Raw genomic sequence first — 24,962 nt, 5'->3', positions numbered from 1 at the left:
CCACTCCCAACCCCATCCTGCTCCCTCTACTCCTATCCCCACAGTCTTTCAGGCTCTCACTCTGGCCATGCTCCCACCCACCTCAGGGCCTTTGCACATGCTGTGACATGCCTGAAACACTCTTCCGTTCCCTTTCACAGAGCTAACTCCTGCTCACCCTCCAGGTGTCAGGCTTACTAGCCCTTTTTAGGGGCAGTGGTGCTGACTTCTGCCCTTCCACCCCTACACACACTTGATAGCCTCTACAGTGCTGTCCCCTTCATTCATGGTGACTCCTCTGCTGTAATTTCACGTTTGTCCATCTCCCGCTGCGGCCAGCTCCATGAGGACAGAGACGGCGTCAGTTTTGCTCACGGCTGTACCTCTGATGCCCTGCACAGCAGTCAGCACACAGCAGGGACTCAGTACACCCCCCAGGGTAACAGCAGAAGGAGAGCAGACGGAGGAAGAGCAAAGGCCTGGAGAGGGCAGGCTTGGGGGCCAGGCTCGGAGCCCCTCCTGCTGGCTGGCAAGCGCCTTCCTTTCAGGCCTCGGCATCCCGTCTCTAACACGGGGACGACCGTAACAAGCTCACCGCGAAGGCGGCGGAGCGCTCCGCGCGCTCCCGGGCTGCTCTCCGGCTCGCTCTTCACAGAATCCAGAGGGCGGGCTGTCTCTGCCCCGCCGGAGGCCTCGCAAACGTCAGATTCCCCGCAGGCCTGGTCGGCTTCCAGGAAGGCTTCCTGGAGGAGGAGGCAGCGGAGCAGGGCCGGAAGGAGAGATTCAGGGGCGCAGTGAGCGCAGCGGGGACACTCGCCCCACACCTGGCGGGCAACGCTGGCCTGCGGCGCCGGGCGCGGGGAGCGGGCGGGCGGGGCGGGCGGTCCCGGGGCGGCGCGGGCGGACTCGGCCCGGACTCCGGAGGCGCGAGCTCGCCGGGCCGCGGGTCACGTGGGCGCCGGCCGGCCAGGTGAGGCGGTGACGCAGGCGGCACGGCCAGGTGCCCCGGGCGCGCCCTGCCGTCCCTCCCGCCCGGCCCGCGCCCTGCCCACCTGGCCACCCACCTGGCGGGGCCGCAGCGCGCCGCCGCCTCCCGCCGGCCGCACAGGAAGTGGGGGGGCGGGGACAGGGAGGGACAGTGCGGCCGGGACAGAGCGGGGCCCGGAACGGCCGCCCGGCCAGGGCGCAGCCTGCAGGCTGGACCGGCCCCACCTCGGCCGCGACGCTCGTCGCTCCGTCCTCGCCCCGCGGCGCAGGTGAGCCTGGGGGGAGACAGGTGAGCCTGGTGGGCAGAGGCAAGCCTCGGGGAGGGGGCTGGGAACGCTGGGGGCGCCTTTCCTCTCCTTCGCTTTTCCTACCAGTCCCCCCGGGGGTCCGCGAAACTTTGCGGCCCCCTCTCCCCCGGGCTGCCGGAGCGGGGCTGCGGAAGGGGGCGGAGCGCGCGGGCCGAGCCGCCGGACCAGGAGCCGGACCGACTCCACCCCCGGCCCCAGGCGTCCCTCTCCCGCCCCCTGCCGTCCCTTGAGCCCCGAGGGGAAGGCTTCCTGCCAGAGCTCCCCTTAGACGTCAAAGCTGAGACCCTCAGGAAGCCCCAGGACCTTTGAAAAGGGGAGTCAGGAGGGCCGGGGAAGCGACCCTCCTAGCAACTGGAGAATCTGCTGCCCAAATCCGCTTTGGCCCCAAGGGTCAGCAGCCCCAAGAAGGAAGACCCCTCCCCACAAGAAACCCCCAGCAAACCCCTCCCCCGCCCTGGGGTCCTGGGTGGGCAGACCCCAGGCAGGGAGCGCTCCTCCTCTGCCTCCAGCTCTGAAGGGAGGGGGAGAGGGGGAGGGTGGGGTCGGCCCTGGAGGGCGGTGGGTCCCACTTCCTGCTGAGACACCGTCTTAGCTGCCCCCCGGGTCTGCACCTGGAAGCCGGGATGCCTTCTGAGTGTGGGTGCGCCTCAGCTCAGCGCCTGGCCAGCGCGGGCCTCACCCCCTGTCTTCCAGGCATAGTCTGCACGGCCCAATGGGGGTCCCGAGGGGTGCTTGTTGGGTTCCCCAAGGCCATGCAGTGCATGGCGCCTGCGAGGCCTGGCTGGGCCTGGCGGGAGGGCCCCTGCCCCTGTACACCTATCTACCCTGACATCCCCGGTGGCCTAGTGCTGAGGGGTGGGGACCCCGGGTTGAAATCCCAGCTCCGTGTGAGTTAAGGCAAGTTTCTTGAGCCCTCCTGGCCTGTTTCCTCACCTGTAAGATGGGAGTGGTAGGGGTGTCACTCAGGGCCTGACTCAGCTCAGCTGAGCTCCTCTCTGGCCGCCGCCATGCAAGGCCCACGGGCCCTGGGAGGACGAGAACCTCCGTGAGAGGTGGGTGCAGGCAGGGCCAGGGGCCGTGGGCCAGGCGGGGCGTGCCGAGTCTGCACAGCACGAGGGGGGCTGGGGGCTTCCCGGGAGAAGTAAGGTCAAGTCACTTGGGCAGAAATCACCTGGGGAATGAGATGCAGTGAGCTGTGGGGAGGGCATCCCCATCCCGGAGGGCTCTGGTCCCCCGGGATCATCTCTGACCCTACACGGGTGGCCCCTTCACCCTCGCATGGGGAAACCGAGGCACAGGTGGAGCAGCTCGCCGGGGTCCATGTTTGCTGCCCCTGAGGGCCCATCCGATGGGCACAGCTGCCCGCTGGGCCCCCGGGCCCAGAATCTTAGTTTCGGTTTCCAGATGGGTGTCAGCTGCTGACTCCTTCCCGGGTAGTCCTCGTGCTCGAGCGGCCTCGGTGAGAGCTGCCCGCTGGGGCGGCGACACGGGGCCGGACGGGGCCTGGCTCCTCGGCCTCGCCCACTGAGGCGCCTTCCCTCGGCACTGGTTTCCTTACCTGTCCCACCTTCCAGAAGTCCAGTCAGGGACTCCAGACAGCGGGCAAGGAGGCGTTGGGGGGACACCCGCGGGCCACTGCTCCAGGCTCCCCAGGCAGGCAGTGCTCGGAGCTCCCAGGCCGGGCTGCTGTGGGGAAGCACCGTGTGCACCAGCCGAGCCAGGACAGGCCGGAGTCATGGGACATCTGAATCCGGAGCCGGGAGCCGGGAGCCACGAGAGGCAGGGTGGGCCCTGTGGGCAGAGCCAGGAGCGCTGTCTTCTCTTCTCTGTGGCGGTCGCAGTGCCTGAGGTGTCACAGGGAGGAGGCAGCTAGAGGCTTCTGCTCAGGTGGGAGGAGCAAAGGCCCGCGGCCGCCCCATCATGCTGTCTGGGGCTGTGTGGCCCGGGCGGGGGGTGTTCTCCTGACCCCCACCGTGAAGGGTGCCTCTCGGGTCAGCCAAGCCGGGGTTTCTCCGCCTCAGCCCTCTGCACGTCTGTTCCAGATAGTTCCTCGTTGTGGGGCCGTGCTGTGCACTGAAGGGTGCGGAGCAGCATCCCTGGCCTCTACCCACAGAGTCCAGTAGCTCGGCCCCACCTGTGACCACCAAGAATGTCTCTGGACACTGCCAGGTGTCCTCGGGGGCACAAAGCCACCCTGGTCGAGAACCCCAAGCTGCCCCGGCCGCCTTCAGTGGGACTGTTTGCCGTGTGCTGCATGGTTTCCAAGGCCGAATCCGGCCCTCAAATTCCATGGGACTCTGCGTCCCGAGCTCGGCTGGGCAGAGTTACCCGGGCACAAGGCCGGCATTGTGGGTGGAGGCTGCCTGAGCAAAGGCCGGGGTCGGGCAGACGGCGCCGGAGGGACAGAGCTCCTGGGCGGGGTGGGGTCAGCCGGACCTGGAGGCCGGGGCAGAAGGCACAGAGACCCCCCACATGTCCTAGCCGAGAGCTGGCAGGTCCCAGCTTGGTATGACTGGGTCCTGGCGGCTGAGTCGCGGGCCCAGGCCGGGAGGACTGTGCTTCTGCAGGGGACCAGGAGAGAGGGCACCGAGCCCACTGGGGTCCCAGGAGGCCCATCTGTCGGGGAGGATGAGGGAGCGAGGGGCTGGGCTGGAAGGGCCCGCTGGGCCAGGCCAGCCCGAAACGCAGAGAGCCAGGGAGGGGCCAAGTGCAGCTTAGGGCTGGACAGGCTGAGTCGGTCACTGGAGGCTGTGCAGAGACGTTCCCCAACCTCACCTGTTTGTCCCTGGCCCCCCACGCCCCTCTCCCAAGCCCTGAGTGTCCTTTACGCACCCTGCCTGTGTGCTGGGAACACCAGGGCAGGCTCAGGGCAAAGGGGAAATTGGGTGCCATGGGTTCCCAGGCCTCAGCTGCTGAGGGCCCTCCCCAGCCCACCCTGAACAGAGCAGCAGGAAGTCACCTGAAAGTCCACAGAAGGTGGCACAGCCGGTCTGGAAGCTCCTGTGGCAGTGCCCTGGTGGTTCCTGCGCAGGAAACAGAGGCCACATGAGGGCCAGTGCTCGGCATGGGACACCAGGGCCCCTTGGGGAGCACATAGTGCTGGGCGAGGACCCCAGGACAGAGCTGGTGCTCGTGATACTCGGCACTCACTTGTCAGTTTGGGGCTTGAGCCCTACTGTTTGTGGGGATGTGAACAGGAAATTGTCCCTGCCCCCAGAGGACCCACAGACTCCTGGGGAGACAGAGGGACAGACAGACAGCACACGGTTCTCGCTGCCATGAGTGTGTTTGGAGGAGCTTTCCGGGGCCGCCTTTGCTGGGGAGCAGACCTGCTCTGGTCACTGCAGGGTATCTGGCCTTTCTTGGTGGCACCGTTGTCCAGACAGCGTGGCTGGCATTTGCCCTGAGGGCAGCTGAAAGGAGAGTCTGTGCTCTCGGCCCCTCCCTGCACTGGCTCCAGGACACCAGGCAAAAGCTGGCGTCCAGTGCGGACATTGAAAGAGACACTCAACAGAACCAGCCAGCCAGAGGAGAGGCCGCCAGATGTGCACCCAGCTGGGGGTCCCAAAGAGGCTGCCGGGCAGAAGCTCACAGATGTGAGTGTGCGCTGGGCACACGGGCCTCCCACCAGCACAATATCTGTCTCCTAAATAGAAGCAGACAGCCAGCTGGGACCAGCAGGTGTTTGAGGAAAGCCTGGTGCCTGAGAGAGGAGCTCGCAGAGGCCACGATGGAGGAGGAACGGGGGCGTGGAGGAGTCAGGCCAGCGAAGAGGAAGAAACTAGCGCAAACGAAAGTAAAATCGTTTTGCTTGACGTTGACAGAAGATGTGGCGTGCATAAAACAAGAACAAGGTGCTATGAATAAAGAGCAGGAGAGAGCTCCCTGTAGGGCAACGAAAATGACAATGAACGTTTGGTGGAAAGCTTGGAAGATTACAGTGAGGGATGTCCCACGAAGGAGGACAAGGAGACAAAAAGTAGGCGAGAAGGGTCGGAAACTAGGAGATCATGTCAGACATCAGGAGTCGTTAACAGGCATTCCAGAAAGAGAGATCCCAGGAAACAGAGGTGGGAGAAATTATCCCGGAAATAGCACCAGGAAGTGCCTGGATCTAGAAGCCTCAGTCACGGGTTGGAAGGATGCACAAGTTCGTGGCTCAGGGAGTGAACGTGGACCCATCCCCGTGAGCACCAGGGCTCCCGGGCAGGGCTTCCAGGGCTGGGTGGAGCCTCAGGTCACAATCCAAAGAGCACAGTGGCACCCGTGTCAGCTGTGTCCCCAGCAGGTGGAAGCTGGGAGCTGAGGGAGGAGGGCTCCTCCATCCTGGACTGATCTCCCGCAGACTCTGAGCTCCCCAGTCACCGGCCGAGGGAATGGCAGAAAGAGGACATTTTCAGACAGGCCAAGACCCACCTCCCAGGACGCCACCTCGGGAAGGTGCTGCCCGGGGAAGGAGTGAGGACAGGCTGGAGCACAGAGAGGGAGGGAAGCAGGAAGAGGGACGGCCCGAAAGCAGAGAGGAGAGGGCCTGGGGAGACGGGGAAACAGGGAGCTGACCATATGAAGCACGTGATCAAGTCGCGGAACGTGTAGGGAAGAACGAACAGAAGGAAACCACGGCAACGGGAGGGAATCATTAATGAGGGGGAGGCGTGGCGCCAGCATCCTGCTGGGCCCAGCCTGCCGGCTGCCACAAACACCCAGGGCTATCGCTGTGCGGGCTGGACCCCCCAGCCCACACCCGGGAGAGGGTAGTGATGCCTTCAGTAGGGAGGTGGAGAAATAGTGGGCTGTGCCTTGTTGAGAAATTAGGGAAAAACTGAAGAGCCTGCAGTGGTGGCCTGTGGGGGACCTGGCCGTGGAGGAGGGGACGCCTGGGTTTCATGATAAGCCTTTGGGTGCTATTTGACCTTTGAACCTTTGTCCACGTGGTTCAGTGATAACTGAACACTGGAAGGAGGAAGACAGGTGCTGCCTGGGGTGGCTGCAGCTCCCGAGAGCCGGCTCGGGCTGGGGACAGAGCCTGGAGCTCCTGCCAAGGGGGCAGCGGCCTGGGATGGTGCCCGCTCTCCTCGGGTCCCAGGCTGGGGGCACCGCAGGCCTGTGGGCGAGGCTGCCTTGCTGGGAACGGAGGTCACACCCGGCACCGGCTCACCCAACAGGTTCTGTTTGGGCACCTTCGGGCCCAGAACGGACTTTGCCCTTTCCTGGGAGAGGCTGCGCCACTGGCCGGGTCCGGGGCCCGAGACAGGGAGGAAGGAGAGGAGGGGCGAGGGGACAGGGCCAGCAGGGGGCTTACAGGCACTTGGGGGCACAGTCGTGGTGCCAGCCTTTCAGCGCCACCTGCTCTTTACAGCTGTGCAAAGTGCCCTGTGTGAACACCGCACGGTCGGAGCCGAAGGGCTCGCAGGAGCTGTCTCCCGGCTGCACACTGGGCGCGTCTTGCTCGGCCTGCGTGCAGATCCGAGTCTAAAGGAGCCCGTGTCTCAGCCAGGCCGGGATGATGCAGACGAGTTAACGTGCGGGGGGCAATCCTGGGCAGCGCAGACCTGCCCGGCCCGGGGGAGGCCTGGTGTGGCTGGCCAGCCTCCGCTGGGTAACTCAGAATGTCCCCAGGAATGCGTGGGCGGTGCTCCTGTGCAGGGCAGCTCCTCCCTGGGGCCGGAGGTGCTGTGCGCGCCTGCCTGGCGTGGTTTTGCCTGAGTGCTGGGAGAGCCGAGCGGCGAGAGCCAGGCTTCCGGGTGTCCGGCCTCCAAAGCCACTGCCACTGTGCCGTGATTTAGGAGGCGCCGTGTGGCTGGTCCTGCCCAGCCTCCCGCAGGACGGAATTCCTGGGCCCAAGCGTGAAAGCCCCTGCAGGGGACACACCCAGACCCAGCACTGGGCAGCCAATGTGTGAGGTGGGCCGGGGCTGGGACCCCTGGTGGGTTCTGGGGCGGGTGGTGGTGTCACTGGGTGGTGCCCACCCACCCAGCCCTCATCCCTGGCTGCATGCCCCTGGGGTGGGAAAGAGCAGGTCACAGCTCCCCTCCCCAGAGCTGTCAGATGAGCTTCTGGGTGGCGTTCCTTCCCGGATCCAAATCTGCGGGGAGAGTGACAAGGGCGCCGTGTGGCTCTGAGCAGCTCACTCCAGCTGGGCCCCTGGCAGAGAACTTGGAGCTTTGTTTTTCCATCTGAAAAGTAGGCTTTCCCCTCGCCCGGCCCTCGTAGTTTTAATGGGTGCAAGTTCTGCGTACACAGGGAGCGTGTGAACGGTGGCTATCCTTGTTTGTATTAAAACTAAAAGGAAGAGCAAAAGGACCGCGTTTCTCCGTTGTCCTCTTTGATGCTACAAAGTTCTCTTGAGCTGGCGCTTGCTCCGCCTGCGGCTGCCGCATGAGGAGCATAGGTGTCTGTGATGCTGCATGGGCCTGCTCGTCGTGATGTCGTGGCTCCTCGGTGGGCCAGGGCCATTTACACACTTGGTGCGAATGAGCCTGCAGACTCTTCTGGCCCCTCAGGGTGTACATTGTTGTCATTGTGCCCATTTTACAGATTTTGAAACAGGCACAGGAAGCAGCAGAGGGAAGCGGCGGTGGCGGTGGAGAGCAGGGTCTCTGAACACGCTGGGCAGGGGCAGGGGCTGGTGCCCGTGAGGCTTGTAGGCAGCCCTGCCAGGCCTGGGTGTGAAAGATGGCAGTGGACCCGTCCACACTGGCTGGACAACGCGCTGTCAGCCGGGACGAGCCAGGTCGTGCTGCAGCAACAAGTAGCCTGGAAGGTGCTTCAGACAGGCCTTCCCTCTGGCCGCACCAGCGCCCTGGGTCTGGGCTCCGCATGGCTTAGTCACTCAGGGCCCAGGCCAGCAGGACCCTATCCCCACGCGCACTTCCGCGTTCATGGAGCAGCAGCGTGTCCTGGGGCCATGGGCCGGGTCAGAGCCCTGCCAAGGCCTTGCCCCACTGTGTTCACACGCACAGCGACCCTGCCCGGCAAGGCTCCCGAGACAGGGATTGTCGGCCCCGTTCAGAGTTCGGAAACATGGAAAAACGTGGGTGTGTCGCTGGGCATGTGGAAGGGCTGTATAGACAGCTGCCACAGTGGTGTCCCTGCATGGGGCGGCCTGGAGGAAGGGCCGGGGGTCAGGCAGGCTGGGCGCAGATCCTGGTTCCGATGCCCCCTGTCCTGAATGCCTCTCAGGCCTCTGGGTCTCTCTGGGCCTCATTTCTTCACTGGCAGAATGAGAGTAAAGACAGCCCGTGCCTCCGGAGCGGGTGAGGTGGTCCACCTTGGGCACCAGCGTGAGGACCACGGCTCGGGGTGCCCTGGAGCCTCGGGCAAGGCGGGGCCTGGGGTCACTGCCTCCCCTCGGACGCAGGCCTCGGAAAAGCTCTGCAGGCAGGTTGTTCATCATCCTCGCCTTGACTGCAAGGAAATGGTGCCAAGGGCCCGAGTGGCTGACTCCAGTCCTGGGCTGTGGGGCCCAGGCCCAGGCACCCTGCACCGCCCGACACTTTCACCCCCAGCTCGAGAATTTGTCCTCGGTGTGTGCAACCTGCCAGGGGAAGCATGGTGGCCTTGCAGGGCCAGCCTCTATACAGGCTGCTCCCACCTGGCCCTCAAGCCCAGAGAACCAGCCGCCTGCCCTCTGCCTCAACCCAGCAGCCGGGTGCCTGCAGGCCTGAGACTGTCCCAAGCCTCCTGGGGGCCCAGTGACCATGGGCTCTGTGATGGCCAGCTCCGCCCTGGGCCGCTCACCGGCCTTGGAGCACTGCGGTCCTGAGCACGGGCTCTAGCCAGGGCAGGTACTGCAAAGGAGCGGATGGGGCCAGTGTGCAGGGGTTGTAGCGTGCATGTCCGCACGCAGCTTCACCTTTGCCCTTTCCCCCCAGGACCCTGTGGCCACTCAGCATGTCCCACCGGCACTCGGACAGCTCCTTGGAGGAGAAGCTCCTGGAATACCGCTTCCCCCCGGAGCTGCGGCTCGATCCCAAGGGGAACCCGGCGTGCGGGCTCCCGATGGTCCGGGGCTCCCTGCGAGACAGGGACAATGCCTCCTCCCCGCCTGAAACCCCCCCGTGCCCACCTCCCTCACCTGCGTCCTCCGAAGGCGAGACGCCGCGGGCCGTCGTCCTGAGCACGCAGAGCCCCGCAGCCCTCAAGCTGGGCACTCAGCAGCTGATCCCCAGGAGCCTGGCTGTGTCGAGCAAGGCCAAGACCCCGGCCCGCCACCAGAGCTTCGGGGCGGCCATGCTCAGCAAGGAGGCCGCCCGGCGGGACCCCCGGCTCCTCTCGGCCCCCAGCTTCTCCCTGGACGACATGGACATGGACACGGGCCCCGGGGGGATGCTTAGACGAAACCTGCGGAACCAATCCTACCGGGCGGCCATGAAGGGCCTGGGAATGCCGGGCAGCGAGGGGGGCCCCGTCAAGCTCAGCCCCAAGCTCCAGGCTCTGGCCGAGGAGCCCAGCCAGCCTCCTGCTCGGTGTCCAGCCAAAAATAAGGTAGGGGGCTGTCCACCTGGACAACGGGCTGGGGTCCGTGCCTCGGGAACTCATGGGCAGGGAGGGGGCCCAGCCATCATGTCACAGACCGTCATCACACAGCTGCCATCCTGTGAGCCCCTACCGTGTGCAGGCTCCTGATGTAGTTTATTCCATTTAAGCCCAACGACAGAGTGAGCGGAGTGTGTCCCACTTTGCAGACGAGGCAGCTAAGGCTCAGAAGCATCAAGGGTGTGACCCTGCACCCCTGGACTCTGGTGTCCCCACTCTCAGCCACAGTGGGGAGCAGAGCCTGGGAGAGAGCAGCCCCAAGGGGGAGCTGGCCTGTCTGAAGGATGCATTTCAGTGACAGCTTCCCGGCAGCTACGGGCCTGGGCTGGGTCTGCCCAAGGGGCTCCTGTCCACGCTCAGGAGGAGTCCGATGCTCCCTCTGCACGCACGCCCTTCCCTCCCCATCCGATAGCCATGCTCCCTTGGCATCACGAGCAGGCACAGGGCCGGTGGGAAGGGTGTCCTCTCCCAGGGCCCTCTGCACCCACGGTGGCTGTCCCTGGGGGTTCCTCTGCCTTGGGGTCCTGCCCAGACCGTGAGCTGTGGCCCTGGCCTGGGGAGAAGCCGAGCCCACCGTCAGAATGCTGGCGACCCGGCGAGGAGGGGGCAGGGGCAGGGAGAGCACTGGCCACTGTCCTCAGTTTAATGTCTCCCCTGGCCTGGGAGTGGGCACACCCCCTGCCACGCCTACTTGAGGCCCAGGCCCCAGCGACTCTGTTGACCCCTCGGCTCTCTGCACCCCCAGGGCCAGGCCTGCAGGTCCACTCATTCATTCGCTGTGGATTCATACATTCCGCGAACGTGTCCTGAGTGCTCCATGTACTCAGTGCTGGGGTACTGCCGTGAGGCCAGGGGCAGGCGGGGGGGGCTCTCAGGGCAGCGGGGACAGGGTGCCATGAGGGTGCTGAGGGTCGGGCTGGGGGTGCTCGGGCTGTGGGAGCACAGAGCAGGGGCTCCCAGGGGCTCAGGGCTAGGCAGGGCAGTCCTGGAGGACAGAGGGTTAAGCAGAGGTGTGGACCGAGGGCGGGTGCCCGGTGGAGGAGGGCCGAGGCCACAGCATGTGCCCAGACCTGGAGGCAGGAGGACTGGGGTGCTGGGGGCACGAGGCGGGGCAGCAGGGCCAGGGGCAGCTGGGAGCACCACACAGTCCAGACCAGCAAGGGGAATTTTCAGGCCCACTGGTTTCGAGAAAGCAGCTCCCCTTTCCTGGAACCAGCACACCTGCAAGGTCGGGGAACAGTGTGTCCCAGCAGGGAGGTGGTCACTGAGTGGGCAACAGGGGGCCACCATGCAGGCCCCCACTCGCCTCCCCAGTCCCGCCGTCAGCTGCTGGGACCCTGGGCCTGTGCTGGGAGCTGGACACTAACCCGCCAGTCTCTCCTCTCCCTGCCGCCAGGTCCCAGATGTCGTGGGGCCCTGTGTGCGGCCCTGGCTCCACCCAGTGTCCCTTCTTGGCCTTCTCCCAGCCACACCTGTCTGCCTTGCTCAGGCTTTCCTCCAGACCCAATCAGGACACCCTACTTTCCTGAGCACCCTCTCTTAACTACTTCAATCCTGGCTCTTTCTCCAGGCAACCCTCCTGGATTTGCACAGCCCTTGTTACCTGCCCTGCCTGCTCTGAGCCCCCATTCCACCTCATCCTACCTGTCCTGGCCTCCGCTTGGTGGGCCGCCCCCATCCCTTGTGGAGCCGACATTTATTGAGCACCTTCTGTGTGCCCAGCAGAGTCCCCTCCCTTTGGGCACAGCTTCACACATGGAGCTGTGAGGGCCCCCTGGGCGGAGGAATCACTCCCTCTCATGCCCTCTCACCCTGCTGACTGCTGCTGTTTGTCTGTCTCTCGTTTGCACAGAAGACGCTGGGGCGGAAACGTGCACACAAGGGCTCCTTCAAGGACGGTGAGTGTGGCCACAGGAGGCAACTGGGGGGTGGGCCCGCCCAGATGAGCCTGGTCTCGATGGGGCCGTCCCGGAGGAGGAGGAGGTCTGGGTGCAGTGGCGTGGAGAATATGCTGGATGGGATCCCTCCAGAGACTGGAGGAACTGGTGGCCTGTCTGACCATGCGGCTGTGATGGGTCTAGAAAGGTCTAGAAGGTTCCCTTGGACGCCTTTCTACACTATCCCAGAGGCAGGGGGCAGACAGAAGCCCCACAATGCATGTTGGAGGGAGGCATGGGGGACCAAGGTCAGACAGGAGGCAGCATCCTCTGAGGTGCAGATGCACCTGCTGCGTGCTCTGCCTGGAGCCCTCTTAGTCTACCGGAAGCCCGGTGTTGGGGGCTCAGGAGGGCATGGGTGATGGCTGGGCCTTGGGAGGGCTGAGCAGTGCATTCAGCCTGCTGCGGGTGGGGTGCCAACGGGACCCCACAAGGGAGATTGAGGGGTAGGTGCCTGCATAGCCAGGTTGGAGCACACAATGGGCGTGAGGAGCAGGGCCTTGGTGCTGGCCCAGGGTTCTGAGAATGCAGGGGCCCCAGCCAGGATGGGCTCTCCCCCTCTCCCTCCCAGCCCCCAGGCCTCTATGGACCCCCACCGGGCATGGGGAGACATCAGGATCTGGGCCTCCTTTCCCAGGAGAGCAGCAGCAATGCCCCAGGCCTGGGAGCGAGATGGGGGGAAGGCGGTGGGGGGGATGCTCGAGGGCTCAGCCACCTGGAGCCATATACCAGCCCATCCCCGTGGGGCTGCCGTGCACTCCGCTGCTGCAGAACCAGAGCCGGAGCTCCGCCTCCAATGGGGGGACTCTTGGGACCCAGCCCCTCCCCCAGGCCCTGCCTGCGGTGCTCTGATTTGTTGGCTTACCCAGGTCTGAAGGTGCCACATTTTGCACTGGGCTGCCAGCCCTGTGCTCCGCTCCACCATGGGAGCCAGCCCACCCGATGGCGCCTGCTCCGGGGGACCCTGTGCAGCGTGATGCTCTCGGGACCTTCAGGGGGCCCTCGGGAGGGCTCAGCCTGTGTGTTCCTGGGGGACCAGGCCTGCTCAGAGCCCCCAGGCCCGCAGGTGACTTGCCCCTTCTCCCCAGACCCACGGTTCTACCAGGAGATCCGGGAGCGGGGCCTAAACACCAGCCAAGAGTCAGACGACGAGCTCTCCAGCCCAGAGGGGACTCAGAAGGCGGACATCCCCATCGTGGTCAAGAGCTACCGGCCCCCCCAGGTCACCTGGAGCCAGCTCCCTGAGGTAGGGCCAGGGTGGTGGGGGACTCCCTTGCCCCGAGGCCATGGGCACAGCTGGCCTATGTCCTCCCAGTGAGGAGGAGAGCCTTCCAGAAGCGCCCCGTTATGCCCAGCTTAGAGTGGGGATCTCCTTCCTGGTGTCATCGGAGCCACCCTGCCTTATGGGGCAACTTGGGGTTGGTCACTGGAGGGAGAGAACAGTCGGGGGCACGTGTCACTAGTGGGTGTGTGGTGGATGTCCCACAGGTGAGCCCTGAACTCTGCTTCCTGCTCAGAGTCCCCTGCGGGGACCCCCTTCCCAGGGCCCTGCCCCTAGGAAAGAGCTAGGAGGGTCCTCGTGAGGAGGCAGGAGGGGAGGGGAGTGGGCGCAGGGCTGGGGGCCAGGGCCAGGCATTGGCTGTGACACTGAGCCCTGTGCCACTGCCAAGCCACCTCCTCACTTGCCACATCTGAGCGTGGGCCTGGTCCCTGCCCTGCAGGGCTGTGGGGGGCTTGGCAGAGAGCACAGCTGAGATGAGGCTCCTGTGCTCAGAGCACGTGCCGGGGAGGCAGCTGTCACTACCCCAGGAGGACACAGCTGGTCACGGGGCAGACGGACTCATGCCCCGTCCAAAGAGCCGAGGGCCGGAGCTGTGCTGCAGGCTGTGGGCAGGTGGCCAGTGGGGTTGGGGGCTGCCCTTCCTCTATCTAAGGCACAGTGGGGTTCCTTGTTGGTGCCCCCGTGGGGGACAAGGGGGGCCTCGGCACTGTGCCCGCCCACTATGCTCCGTGACACTGCATGCCATGGGACCCCTCAGCCAGGGAGGGGTCAGCATGGGGGTGAGGTCAGGCAGATGGAAAGGTCTGGAAATACATGTGAATTCCCACCTGCTGGGTGCCAGCTGCTGGGTATGCATGACCTGCTGGGTCTGGTGGGCTCCAGGACACGGCGCCCTTGAAACACTGCCGGAGATTCCGGTCCCGGCCACCTGAGCTGGGGTACCTGGGCCAAGTCCCCGGCTGCAGGAGGAGGCGAGGGATTTAGCCTCTGCCCAGGCACTGGTGATGACCTCTGCCCAGCTCAGTGAGGGGGAGGGCAAGAATCAGGGCCCCGGGTCCTGCAGAGGGGGCATCCCCAGGCAGTGGGGCAGCCGGCCCATCCTGCTGGGCTCTGCAGAGACATGGTGGGCGTGCTGTGACTGACAACCATCTTCCAGCCAGGCCACCTGGGGCCACGGGGCCTGAGGGGGTAGAGAGCTGGGACGGTGTCACCCTGTACCTCCTGGGCAGGATGCTGACTCACCTGGCCCGGGCACGCCCCTCAGCTTTCCTGGTGGCTCTGCGCCACTCCACTAGCCAGGCAGCTCTCTGTGGGACCAGGCCCCCTCCCCACCCTCCGTGCCTGCCAGCCTTTCCCTCCGGTCCCCCATCCTCCCTTGGCTGCCTCAGGGCTGTTCAGGGGGTGGCCTGCCCAGGGGAGGTCTCCCTGGACCACGCAGGGACAGACCAGCTCAGTGCTTGGACTGTGCTGAGCCATGCAAGGGCAGTCCCAGGTGGCCCACAAAAGGTGGTTCTGCTGGGCCAGCCCGGCTCCCACCTTCTCCAGGCCTCCCTGCCATCCACGTCGACTCTGGCCCATTGAGGGAGGTTGGGCTTCCAGGATGCGCAGCCCATGACTCCTGGGCCTGTGCCCTCCTCAGGTGGTGGAGTCGGGCATCTTGGACCAGCTGCCGGCCGAGGAGCGCAAGAGGCAGGAGGTAAGGGGCCGGGCAGACCACACAACCTACCTGGGGGTACAACAGCCATGGGGACATCACCTGTCTGCCCACACATCGGCCACCTCCTGGGCCAGGCACCAGAATGGTGGCTGACACCGTTGGCGGGGTCGGGGCGGGGGCGGCTGCCATTACCCAATCCTCAGATGAGGTGAGAGTCCTTGCCCAGCATCACAGTTTATACGTGGCTGAGCCAGAGCACAAACCCAAGAATCCGGCCCGCGGCCCCAAGGCTGTCCTGACAGATCATCCAGGGGCCTGTCCAGTCAGCCGTCTCCGGCCTGGCCCCCACAGCCAGATAGAACCTCCATGGCCTGAGCACTCAGAAAAATGCCCCCCTGTGTGGGGGCCCGTCCAAACCCCTCTCCGGGCAGGGCCCCAGTGGGCGTAGCCACACCTCATCGCTCTCCTCTGCCCCAGGCCATCTTCGAGATCCTCACATCGGAGTTCTCCTACCAGCACAGCCTGGGCATTCTGGTGGCCGAGTTCCTGCAGTCCAGAGCGCTGCGGGCAACCATGACCCAGATGGAACACCACCACCTCTTCTCCAACATCCTGGACGTCCTGGGCGCCAGTCGGAAGTGAGGCCCGGCCCCCTGCGGTGTCTGGGGCAGGCTCTCAGCAGGGTGGGAAGGCCGGGGATCTGGGCGACCTCTGGCCTGTGGGTGTGGACGGCACTCTGGAGCAGCTGCTGGCTGGGAGGGAGCAAGAGAACCCCCACAGGCCCTGAGGCCACTGAGAGCTGGCCCCAGGGACAGCTGAGCACAGTGTCCTGGTGCCCCCAGCACCCTGTCCCCTGGATGTTCGAGAGGTAGAGTGCCACCCACAGTGGGGTGGCCTTGCCTGCTGATGGGCACGTTCCTGCCATGAAACCCGGTGCAGAGGGCAGAAGGACAAGGCATGAGGTGCCGACATGGCGGAGCCAGGAGGCAGCCTCGAGTTGCAGCCCTGGGTCGTGTTCCTCCCAGCCGTGTCTGATGCCCAGCCCAGGGCTCTGGTTGCAGGTCCGGAAGGTGGAGGAGGGGCTGGGCGTGCAGCCTCAGGCTTGCATGGGCCTGTATGTGTGTGTCCTGCACATGTGTGAGTGCACGTGTGTACGTGTGCACGTGTGTGAATGCGCATGTGCATGTTTGTGGCAGCAGATGTGTGTGTGTTTACACCTGGGGAGGGTGAGGTCCAGGTGCACTGTGTGCATTCAGCCCTGCACTGCTCTGGACCTGGGAGACCCAGGAGATCCCACGACACCTTCTGGCAGCTCCCTGAGCCTCAGCATCCTCCCTAACCCAATGGGGCGGGTCCCACAGGCCCCCTTGCAGACAGGGGTGGGGTGGGCAAGGTGGTGGGTGGCTCAGTGCTCAGTTCACCCGTCAGCATCACACCTGCAGCTTGCAGAGCCCCACCTAGAAGCTGCTGCCCGTGGGTCCCTGTGGAAGTGTCAGGGCCGTGAGGGGGAGCGGGGGGCTGTCTTGTCCCTGCAGGTGGGGCTTCCTGCAGAGCTCCAGTGACCGCCTGGGAGGCTCACGGTCCTTGACTCGGTGGGGGGCTCTGGGACAGCAGCTGACCCTCCACCCAGCTCTGACTCTTTGCTCTGTGTCCCCTGAGCGTGGCGGAGCTGAGGGCCTGGAACCTGCTATCGCCTGTTTGCATCTGACATCCACAGGGCCTCAGGCTGGCCACCACTGTCCTGCCTCCTGCCCCTAGCTGGGCCCCAGCAGCTCTGGGCCTTTCACAGCGGCCTCCCCAGGAATTGGCTATTTTGAGTCAGTGGCTGAGGGTCGGCTCTCCCGCACCTTTCTCAGAAGTCTTCTGAGGCACCCATGGGAGGTTCTGACGGGCATGGCCTGCCTGTGCATGCACGTGTGTGTGTGGCCCTGCGTCCGGGCAGCCAGGACCTCCTGGGGTGGGAGGGGGGGCTCCACATCTGTTCTTGACATGCTGTCTGCATCTGCCAGGGCTGCCCCGGAGTGGTGTCTCAGACTGCTCCACTTGCAGGAAGTGTGGCCCCCATGGGTGAAGGGCCAGGCCGGGGGCCAGTGAGCAGGGCCCTGAGGGACCCCTGCCCACCTCCAAGCCAAGACCTCGACCCCCTTCCGGGACCACCACCGGCCTTACCAAGGATGACCAGAGTGAGGCCCCATCTTCCAGAGGGGCAGGCCCACAGGTTGCTGGGGTTGACCATCCTCCTCCCAGGTGGTGGCCCTGCCACAGGTCCTGGGTGGGGCTGACAGCCGCCCACTCAGTGCCTGGGAACTGAGGACTGAGCTCCTCCCCGCCCTGCCCCCCCCTACCCAGGTGGGTGAACAGTAAAGGCCCCCCTCAGCCTGGTCACTCCCCAGGGAGGAGTGTGGGCCGCCTGGGGTTGCCCGTGTAGGGGCAGGTCTGTGCTCAGGGACTCTGCTCTCTGTCCGTCAGCTGGGTGTCTCAACTCCCAGACGGGGCTGCCCCAGATTGTCCCAGGAGCCCCGCTCAGCAGGGCTTTGAAAGAGGCAGACTTGGGAGAAATGCTGTGGTCCAACAGCCTCAAGCCCAGCACTGGGGAGGGGCCACAGGGGAAGGGGCTTCTGAGGGATAGAGCTATTAGGGTGGGAGGTCCTCCCGGCTGCCTTGGCCAGGACCTGGAGAGGTGATGGGGCCTTGGGCTCCAGCACTTTGCAGCTGTGCAGAATGCACTGGAGGCTCTGGCTCACGGCCTGCACACCAGGCGGCCCGACGTGGGTCTAGCCACGGTGGCAGTGGCTGCCCTGGGAGCAGAACCCTGGGCGGCCCTGGGCCAGCACTTCATCCTCATCTCCCCGCCCGAGGGACGGGTTACAGATGAGCCTCAGAAGGAGCCCAGCAAGAATCAGGGGTCTGGCGTTCCCCTCCAGAGAGTCTGCCCAGAGCCACAGCCCCATTCCTTGACCCTGCCTGAGCTGTGAGATCCTCGCGGCTCTGACCTGAGTCCCAGGGAATCAAGTCAGAGTGACAAGTTCTCCGTCGTGCCTGTCCACATTCCACGATGCTGCTAGAATCTGCCAGAAACTAGTGGGAAGCGGCCCTGGGTTTGGGTATTTGCCCAGTTATTCCAGGCTTAAGGAGCTGCTCTGTCCTGGGCTTTTCCTGGGAGGGCCGTGGCGTACAGCCCCTGCCAGGAGCACTGGCCCAGGTCCCGCCAGCCTGGGCATTCGGTCCACCACGAGCCTGCTGTGCTGGCTCTGGGAGCTTAGCTGAGTTCGGCCTCATGTGCATGTGTGTGCATGCATGCATGGGAAGTGTGGCAGTGGACAACCAGGCCCACGATCCTCGCCCTCGCAGGTTCTTCGAGGACCTGGAGCGGCGGCACAAGGCGCAGGTATGCGTGGAGGACATCAGCGACATTCTGGAGGAGCACGCCGAGAAGCACTTCCACCCCTATATCGCCTACTGCTCCAATGAGGTCTACCAGCAGCGCGCCCTGCAGAAGCTGACGTGAGTGGGGCCCCCCCGGTCCAGGGGATCTGGGCTCGGAAGATCCAGCACCTTGGTCTCGGAGCACGTTGCCCCTCTCAGCCTGATTCTGCAGGCTCTGCATGATTTCTGCATGGGCCGGCCATGCCTGCCCCCACCGCTGAGCAGAAGCCCTCTCTCCATTGCAGAAGCAGCAATGCCGCCTTCCGAGAGGTCCTGAGGGAGATCGAGAGGCGGCCGGCGTGCGGGGGCCTGCCCATGATCTCCTTCCTGATCCTGCCCATGCAGCGGGTGACCCGGCTGCCCCTCCTGACGGACGTGAGTACAGGCCCAGACCTCGGCCAGGGGGAAGGTGGCCGGCCCGCCGACGGACCTGAGCTGCCCAGGCCCCCGCCTCCGGGTCAGGCATTGCTCCCTCTGGCCTTCTCCCTGACGCTTGGCCTGTGCCACGTGACAGTTATGAGGACAATGACACAACGGCTCTGATGGCCACAGCAGCTGTCACTGTCGCCTGCAGAGCTCTGTCAGGAGCCATTCACACTTTGCAGACTTTCATTCACTCACTCAGCAGCTCATGGGCTTCATTCATATCGATGGGTCTGATCCCGTGTTGCCCAGACCCCTACCGAGTGTCGGTCCTCAGCCACTCCCCAGAGTGGCTCCTATCTCTGAGATGCCAGCTCATGGGGCAGAGGGGCACATGGGAGCGAAAGGTACACACACGTACACATGTACGCATACACACGTGTGCACACAGGCATGCACATGCACACGCATGCATGCATGCACAGGCATGCAGCTAAGCTCCCGGAGGCAGCATGTGGCCTGTACTCAGTGGGTCAGCTGTCCAAGTCAGATGGGACATCAGACCCTCCTGGGCCCTCTGGGAATCGTAAAAATAGATGTTTCCAGGGGCCTCCCCAGGCTGGACTGAGATGGCCAGGGACTAGAAGCGGTGGGGTTCTGGGGGGAAGTGCTCACCCCAGGTTCCTACACGACCATCCTTTGGGGGCTCTGTGCCGCAGTGGGGCCTGGCAGGAGTCCTCTGGTGCTGGCTTTTGACCTCCCTGCAGCCCACATCGGGGTCTGGTGTTGGTGGGGAGCCCTTGCCCCATGCAGGCCCCTGAGGCTGGGCCGGGAGGGCACTTGGAGCCTTCTCACGTCTGGTGTCTTCTCTGCAGACACTCTGCCTCAAGACCCAGGGCCACCCCGAGAGGTACAAAGCCGCCAGCCGCGCACTGAAGGCCATCAGCAAGGTGAGACGGGACCCAGCCCAGCCCTGGGTTCTGCCGCCCATGCCCCCCGATGGCAGAGACCCGGAGGGCGGGGCGGGGAGCATCCCAGACTGTCCATCTCAAGCTTTTCGTGGTACTGGGAGAGTCGAGCTCGCACACAATTGGCGAGCCCGCAACAGGGCAGGGACCAGGACAGCCATGAGGGCAGGCACCACGGGCAGCCCCAGAGGACTGGGCCAGTGGGGCGCCCTGCACACGCAGGGGCCAACCGCGGCCTGCAGCACAGCCTGCTCTCATGTGCACACACCTCGCAGCTGGTGAAGCAGTGCAATGAAGGGGCGCACAAGATGGAGCGCACGGAGCAGATGTACATGCTGCACACCCAGCTGGACTTCAGCAAGGTCAAGGTGAGCGGTCCCAGGCGCGCTCAGACCTCTCCCCACCCCGCTGTCTGAGGTCAGGGCCCAGCGGCCCCTGTGTGAGGGCTGGAGAGAGGCCTCTGGGGGAGCCCACCCTGGTGAGGCCCAGGGCCTCTGCCTCGACCTCTCCAGGCCTCAGTTTCCCCATCTGGGTGTGTCCCTTGTGACTCCCCTGCCCCTTGACCACAGAGGCTCAGCTTTATGGCCCTCCTGCCCCAGGCCTCTCATGCCTACCCTCAGGGCTGTGGGGGCAGAGGGCAGATCCGCCCGAGTGGCCTTATGAGGGGAGCAGGTGGCAGCAGGCCCGGTTGGAGGCCTTACCCTGGGCCAGGGTCCCTTGCCACTGTGCTGACAACAGGAGAAGGGTGACCTCAGTGCCAGCTGAGGCTTCCCTGTGAGCCCAGGACACGTTCGTCAGTTCTGGGGAGGGGCCAGCAGCCCATGCCTGCTCTCCTGCCCCTATGACCCCCAGCAACCCATGGACTGGCCCCTCCCGGTGCTGCCCAGGGGCCACCCCTGCCGCTGCCCCCAACCGTAGACCTGGGTCCCCCACCTCACTGTACCCCAGGCCACTTGGAGGTCAGAGCAAGGACCCAGTTTCAGGCCTGGCTGACCTCCAAGCAGGGCCCTCACCCTAGTGACGTTTCAAAACTGGTCCTGGCACGGGGCCAGGAGAGCAGGCGGCCCAGGCCGGGAACAAATGGGGATGGCCCAGAGCTGGGAGGATGTGAGGTTCAGAGTCCAGCAGGTGTGAGTGTCGCAGTGGGCACGTCTGGGGAGCAGAGGCTGGTGGGCAGACCACCTCGCTCCCTTCCCAGCCAGGCCCACTCTGCCTGCCCCCTGCCCATCCAGCTTAATGTGCCCAAGCAGCAGCCATGGTGGCGGGAGGCTTGGTCTGAGCGCCAGCTCCATGCCAAGTATGAGCACCGGCCATGGCGACATAGGACCCAGCGTGGCAGGGCCTGGGTGCATCCTGCCTGCCTGCGCCTCACTTGTTCCCGCTGAAGCCTGGCCTGTGCTCCAGGCTGCAGTGGGGCCGCCACTCCAAATGCAGGAAGGGCCCCTGGCCCCAGACGTGGCCATGCGGAGCCTGAGCGTAGATGCGGTCAGCTCCCTGCTGGGCAGGAGGTGCATTTGGGGCTTCCCCAGTGCACCCGTCGCTCCTGGCCCCTGGGGAGCGCTCCGAGGGTGCCCAGCAAGCCCCGGGGCCTGATCTGAGGCAGGGCCGGCCGGCCGTCCTGGGTTGCGGGGCAGGATCTGGGCCCAGGGCCTGGTGCAGAGTGGCCTCTGTGAGCGCCTGTTGGCTGACTGAATGGTCCTTTGTTTGGGGCCGGGAGCAGGGCACGCCCTTCCTCGGTCCAGCGCCGGGGACGGCCAGTGACCTGGTTCTTAGAGGCAGGGATTGGTGCCCACCTCCGGCCGCACGTACCCTGCCCAGGGGGCTGGTTCATCCCTCCGCTCTGTCCCCTAGTCCCTCCCGCTCATCTCGGCCTCCCGCTGGCTGCTGAAGCGCGGGGAGCTCTTCCTGATGGAGGAGACCGGGCTTTTCCGAAAACTCGCCAGCCGGCCGACCTGCTACCTGTTCCTCTTCAATGATGTCCTGGTGGTCACCAAGAAGAAGAGGTAGGCCCGCCCGTGGGTGCCGGGCTGCACCCTGGGGAGTGGGCAGCAGCTGCGGCCTCGGGCCCAGAGGGGCGTGGTTGAGCCGGCCCCGAGCCTCCCCCGACCTCAGCGTTGGGGGTGCACAGTGGGGCCCCATCGCAGCCTGGCTTGCCCACTGGGTCCCCCTACATGAGGACACGCACACAGCTTCCTTTGGGTGCTCAGCGCCACACACACGACCTGGGGCGGCTGGTGCCTCCCGCGGGGCTGGCTCTGGCTTTCACCTGCAGACCTGGGACTGCCCGGCCAGGCCACGAAGAGCCAGAAATTCGCGGCCTCTGTTCTGCGGGTTCAGGGCGGGGCAGCTCTCAGGGGCGTCCTCCTGGCTGCTGTGGGGGAGCTGGGGGGCCCAGGCTGCACACAGGCCCGCTGCAGCACCCGGCCCACCACCGGTTTCCCTGCAGTGAGGACAGCTTCGTGGTCCAGGACTATGCCCAGGTGGACCACATCCAGGTTCAGAAGATGGAGCCCTCGGAGTCCCCCCTGCCCGGTGGTGGCGGCCGCAGCTCCTCCGTGCCCCACCTCTTCCAGGTCACCCTGCTGCACAACAGCGAGGGTCGCCAGGAGAAGATCCTGCTGTCCTGCGAGTCCGCGTAAGACTTGGGGGGGGCTCCTGGGGTGGGTGGGGTTCGTGCCGCTGACGTTCCTGAGTACCTACTGTGTGCAGGGCACTGTGGCGGGTGCCAGGGACAGCCTTGGCCTCACAGAGTTCACATTCCTGGGGGTCAGGGGGGACACCAGCCACAAAATGAGCAGCTGAACTGTCCCCCTGTGTCAGAGGGATGAGGACTAAGGAGGAAAACAAGACAGAAGAAGAGAACACCAGTTGCTGGCTGGGGAGGAAGGCCTCATTGACAAGGCAACACAGGGAGCAGTGCTCTGGCAGAGGCAGAGCCATGCAAAGGCCCTGAGGCAGGAGGGCCTGTGCTGGGGAGCAGCCAGGGCTAGAGTACAGGATGGGGGCAGTGGGAGTGAGGTCAGAACAGTGCAGGGAGGACAACGCTCAGAAAGATGCTGGTACTGAGGGGGCTCAGCAGACAAGGGAGGGGAAACAAGGGGCTCAGTCTCCATGCTCCCTCCAGCACGGCACTGTTTCCAGATGAGAAGCCAAGGCCTGTGTGTCAAACAGCAAACTCACAAGAGGCAGGGGCTTGGGGCCCAGTGTCGGGACAGGGGGTTGCCTGGGTTCTAGGGGCACAGCTGCCACCCAGCTGGGACCCTGGGCGGGTGGGACTCAGGCTCAGCCCTGTGACTTCCCACGCCTCAACCCACGGCACAGGGGGTGAGGGGAGGCCCAGGGTGGCCAGCCACTTACAACTGCTGGTCCAGGCAGCGTGAGCCTTCATCGCACTGCCTGTCCCACCTCCAGGGCTGTGGGGGGATGCTCAAGGACCCCCCATGAGGGGCTGCATGACCCCCCATCTTCCCACAGCACCACACTGGGGGTCACGTGCATGAAGCCAAAGGTCACCAGGCTGGCGGGTCGGCCTCGGGACCTCGCTCATGCTCTCTCTGGCCCCCAGGAGTGACCGGGCCCGGTGGATCACGGCGCTCACACACAGGGAGAGGCAGGGGCAGGGCCCCACCAACAAAGGAGGTGAGCACAGCCCCCTGACCCCGCTCCCGAGCACAGCTCCTGGCCCCTTTCCCAGCCCTGGGGCAGGGGGTTGGCCTGGAGAGGAGAGTGCCCATGCAGCCCTCTGTCCACCCCTCAGCCTGCCTCCAGGGTGACCAGACCCGGGACTGTGTGTCCATCTGTGCACACAGATCTAGCTCTGTCTCAGGGCCTCAGCCGCCCTGCACTGGGGAGGGAACCTGCCCCGTGCCCAGTAGCTGGGGAAACTGAGGCCAAAAGGGTAGAGCAGGATGGCCCACAGATCTGTCACCCCAGCTCCGGCCCTGCCTGGTCCCCTTAGCAGCTGGGAGTGCCCTCTGCTAGCGCTGGGCACTTGGCCCTAAAAGCTAGGGCAGCCTGTTTGTGGCCTCTGGAGGGGTCTCCCCTTTAGCCAAAGGGAAGCTGCCACATGTCCATGTACTGGGACACCTGGGGGCCTCTCAGGCCCCACCAGCACCAGCGCACAGGGGATGCATTGGGAGATGGAGCCCTGCCCGCCTTCGGCTGCAGAGCTCTCAGCCCACCCCTCCCCAAGAGCGTTCTGTCGCTGACACCTGCCCCTTCCCACCAGACCTGCTCCAGGTGGAGATCACCAAGGCCTACTTGGCCAAGCAGGTGGATGAGATCACGCTGCAGCAGGCGGATGTGGTCCTGATCCTGGAGCAGGAGGACGGTGAGCCAGCCGGGGCCGGGCATGGGGGGTGGGCAGGCTGGCACTGAATGAGAGTCTGGGGGCCCCGGCGAGGGTCCAGAGCACGCTGGCATGTGTGGCTGACCCTGAGCCCAGCAGCCCAGAAGCGGTTACTGCCCTGCTCATGGTGGGCCTGATTCCAAGGCCCACTGCAGCGCCCTCCCTCAAGGACGAGTCGCAGGGTCAAAAGCGGATTCCTTGTCACTTTGTTCTGAGTGGGAGGAGGGTGGCTCTGCTGCTTCCGAGGCCCCAGGGCGGGCAAAGCTGGCTGGAGCCAGTTCAGCCCCCAGTGCCATTCTCCACCCCAGCACCTGACGGAAGACTGGGTGCCGTGTGGCCTTCAGCAAGGCCCCCTTGGCGGGAGGCCATGATGGTCAACTCCGAGAGATGCCTGGCTATGGCGTCTTCTGCAACGGCAGCTCAGAGGGCTGCCAACATGGGGGCCCCCTCCTGGTGCCCAGGACCCTGCCCTCACCTGCCCCGCGTCTGGGTTCAGGATGGTTCTACGGCGAGAGACTGCGGGATGGAGAGACGGGCTGGTTCCCCGAGGACTTTGCCCGGAGCATCACCAGCCGTGTGGCCGTGGAGGGCAATGTGCGCAGGATGGAGCGGCTGCGGGTGGAGACAGATGTGTAGCCAGGACGTGCACCTCGGGAGGCCAGGCTGCTGTGGCAGCAGCTGCGGTTCCTACTCCAGCAAGCAGCTGTGTCCAGCTCCAAAGAGCGTGGTGGGCTTGTCCCAGGAGACTCAACCATCCCTGGGTCTCCCCAAGGCCCCCTGGGCTACAGCGCTGGCTCCAGACACTTCCAAGGAGGAACATGGTACTTGCCTCTGGGGACTGACCCCAGCAGGAGTCCTGGGAGGAGCCCAGACAGGCCGGCCCCTCCTATAGGCCCTGCCCCGCCCCAGCTCCCGGCCGCCCCGCCCCTGCCCTCCTGTGTACCTGCAGGGCTGTCGTGCCTGGCTGACGTGATGGAGGAGGGTGGAGAACCGTGGGATGACGTGGGCTGTCTCCCTCCCGCGCCCCTCCTGCCTCAGCGTGGGACGACGAGGGCCTCGAGAGCCCAGGGCTGCCCCACGTTCCAAGAAGGGCAGGAAATGGCCATGCAGTGCCAGCGCTGAAATTGTGACGTTAAGGTTTCTGGAGACATTAAAGCGTTTGTTTAACA

At 65.1% G+C, this 24,962-nt stretch overlaps 1 protein-coding gene across 4 annotated transcripts; it reads left to right on the top strand.

Annotated features, from left to right (window-relative positions):
* Positions 1-1,091: 1,091 nt before the first annotated feature.
* ARHGEF16 (Rho guanine nucleotide exchange factor 16) lies at positions 1,092-24,962 on the top strand. Of its 4 annotated transcripts, none has more exons than XM_070604530.1 (15): positions 1,092-1,235; positions 9,149-9,761; positions 11,665-11,710; positions 12,838-12,995; positions 14,671-14,727; positions 15,166-15,326; positions 18,040-18,192; positions 18,360-18,489; positions 19,353-19,427; positions 19,721-19,813; positions 21,297-21,448; positions 21,892-22,080; positions 23,011-23,084; positions 23,674-23,775; positions 24,290-24,962. In XM_070604530.1, exons 2-15 carry the CDS (start codon positions 9,168-9,170, stop codon positions 24,427-24,429), a joined length of 2,124 nt encoding a protein of 707 aa, XP_070460631.1. In that variant the 5' UTR covers positions 1,092-1,235; positions 9,149-9,167; the 3' UTR covers positions 24,430-24,962. The 4 variants fall into 4 exon arrangements, 3 of the variants coding, with proteins under 3 accessions (XP_070460631.1, XP_070460640.1, XP_070460650.1); XM_070604539.1 differs by having other exon boundaries at positions 1,099-1,255; XR_011535960.1 differs by having other exon boundaries at positions 1,104-1,235; positions 22,920-23,084.

The sequence above is a fragment of the Equus przewalskii genome, chromosome 2, assembly GCF_037783145.1.
Source record: "Equus przewalskii isolate Varuska chromosome 2, EquPr2, whole genome shotgun sequence".
In the NCBI taxonomy this organism is placed as follows: domain Eukaryota; kingdom Metazoa; phylum Chordata; class Mammalia; order Perissodactyla; family Equidae; genus Equus; species Equus przewalskii.
This window is presented reverse-complemented; position numbering and strand designations above follow the sequence as displayed.

What these genes read in the sequence shown, in the direction of transcription:
- ARHGEF16 (XM_070604530.1), top strand. Translation starts at nt 9,168, where the DNA reads ATGTCCCACCGGCACTCGGACAGCTCCTTGGAGGAGAAGCTCCTGGAA. An exon ending in CAAGGGCTCCTTCAAGGACG is followed by an intron (nt 11,711 to 12,837) that starts GTGAGTGTGGCC and finishes CCTTCTCCCCAG; the next exon opens with ACCCACGGTTCTACCAGGAG. An exon ending in GGCTGCCCCTCCTGACGGAC is followed by an intron (nt 18,490 to 19,352) that starts GTGAGTACAGGC and finishes TCTTCTCTGCAG; the next exon opens with ACACTCTGCCTCAAGACCCA.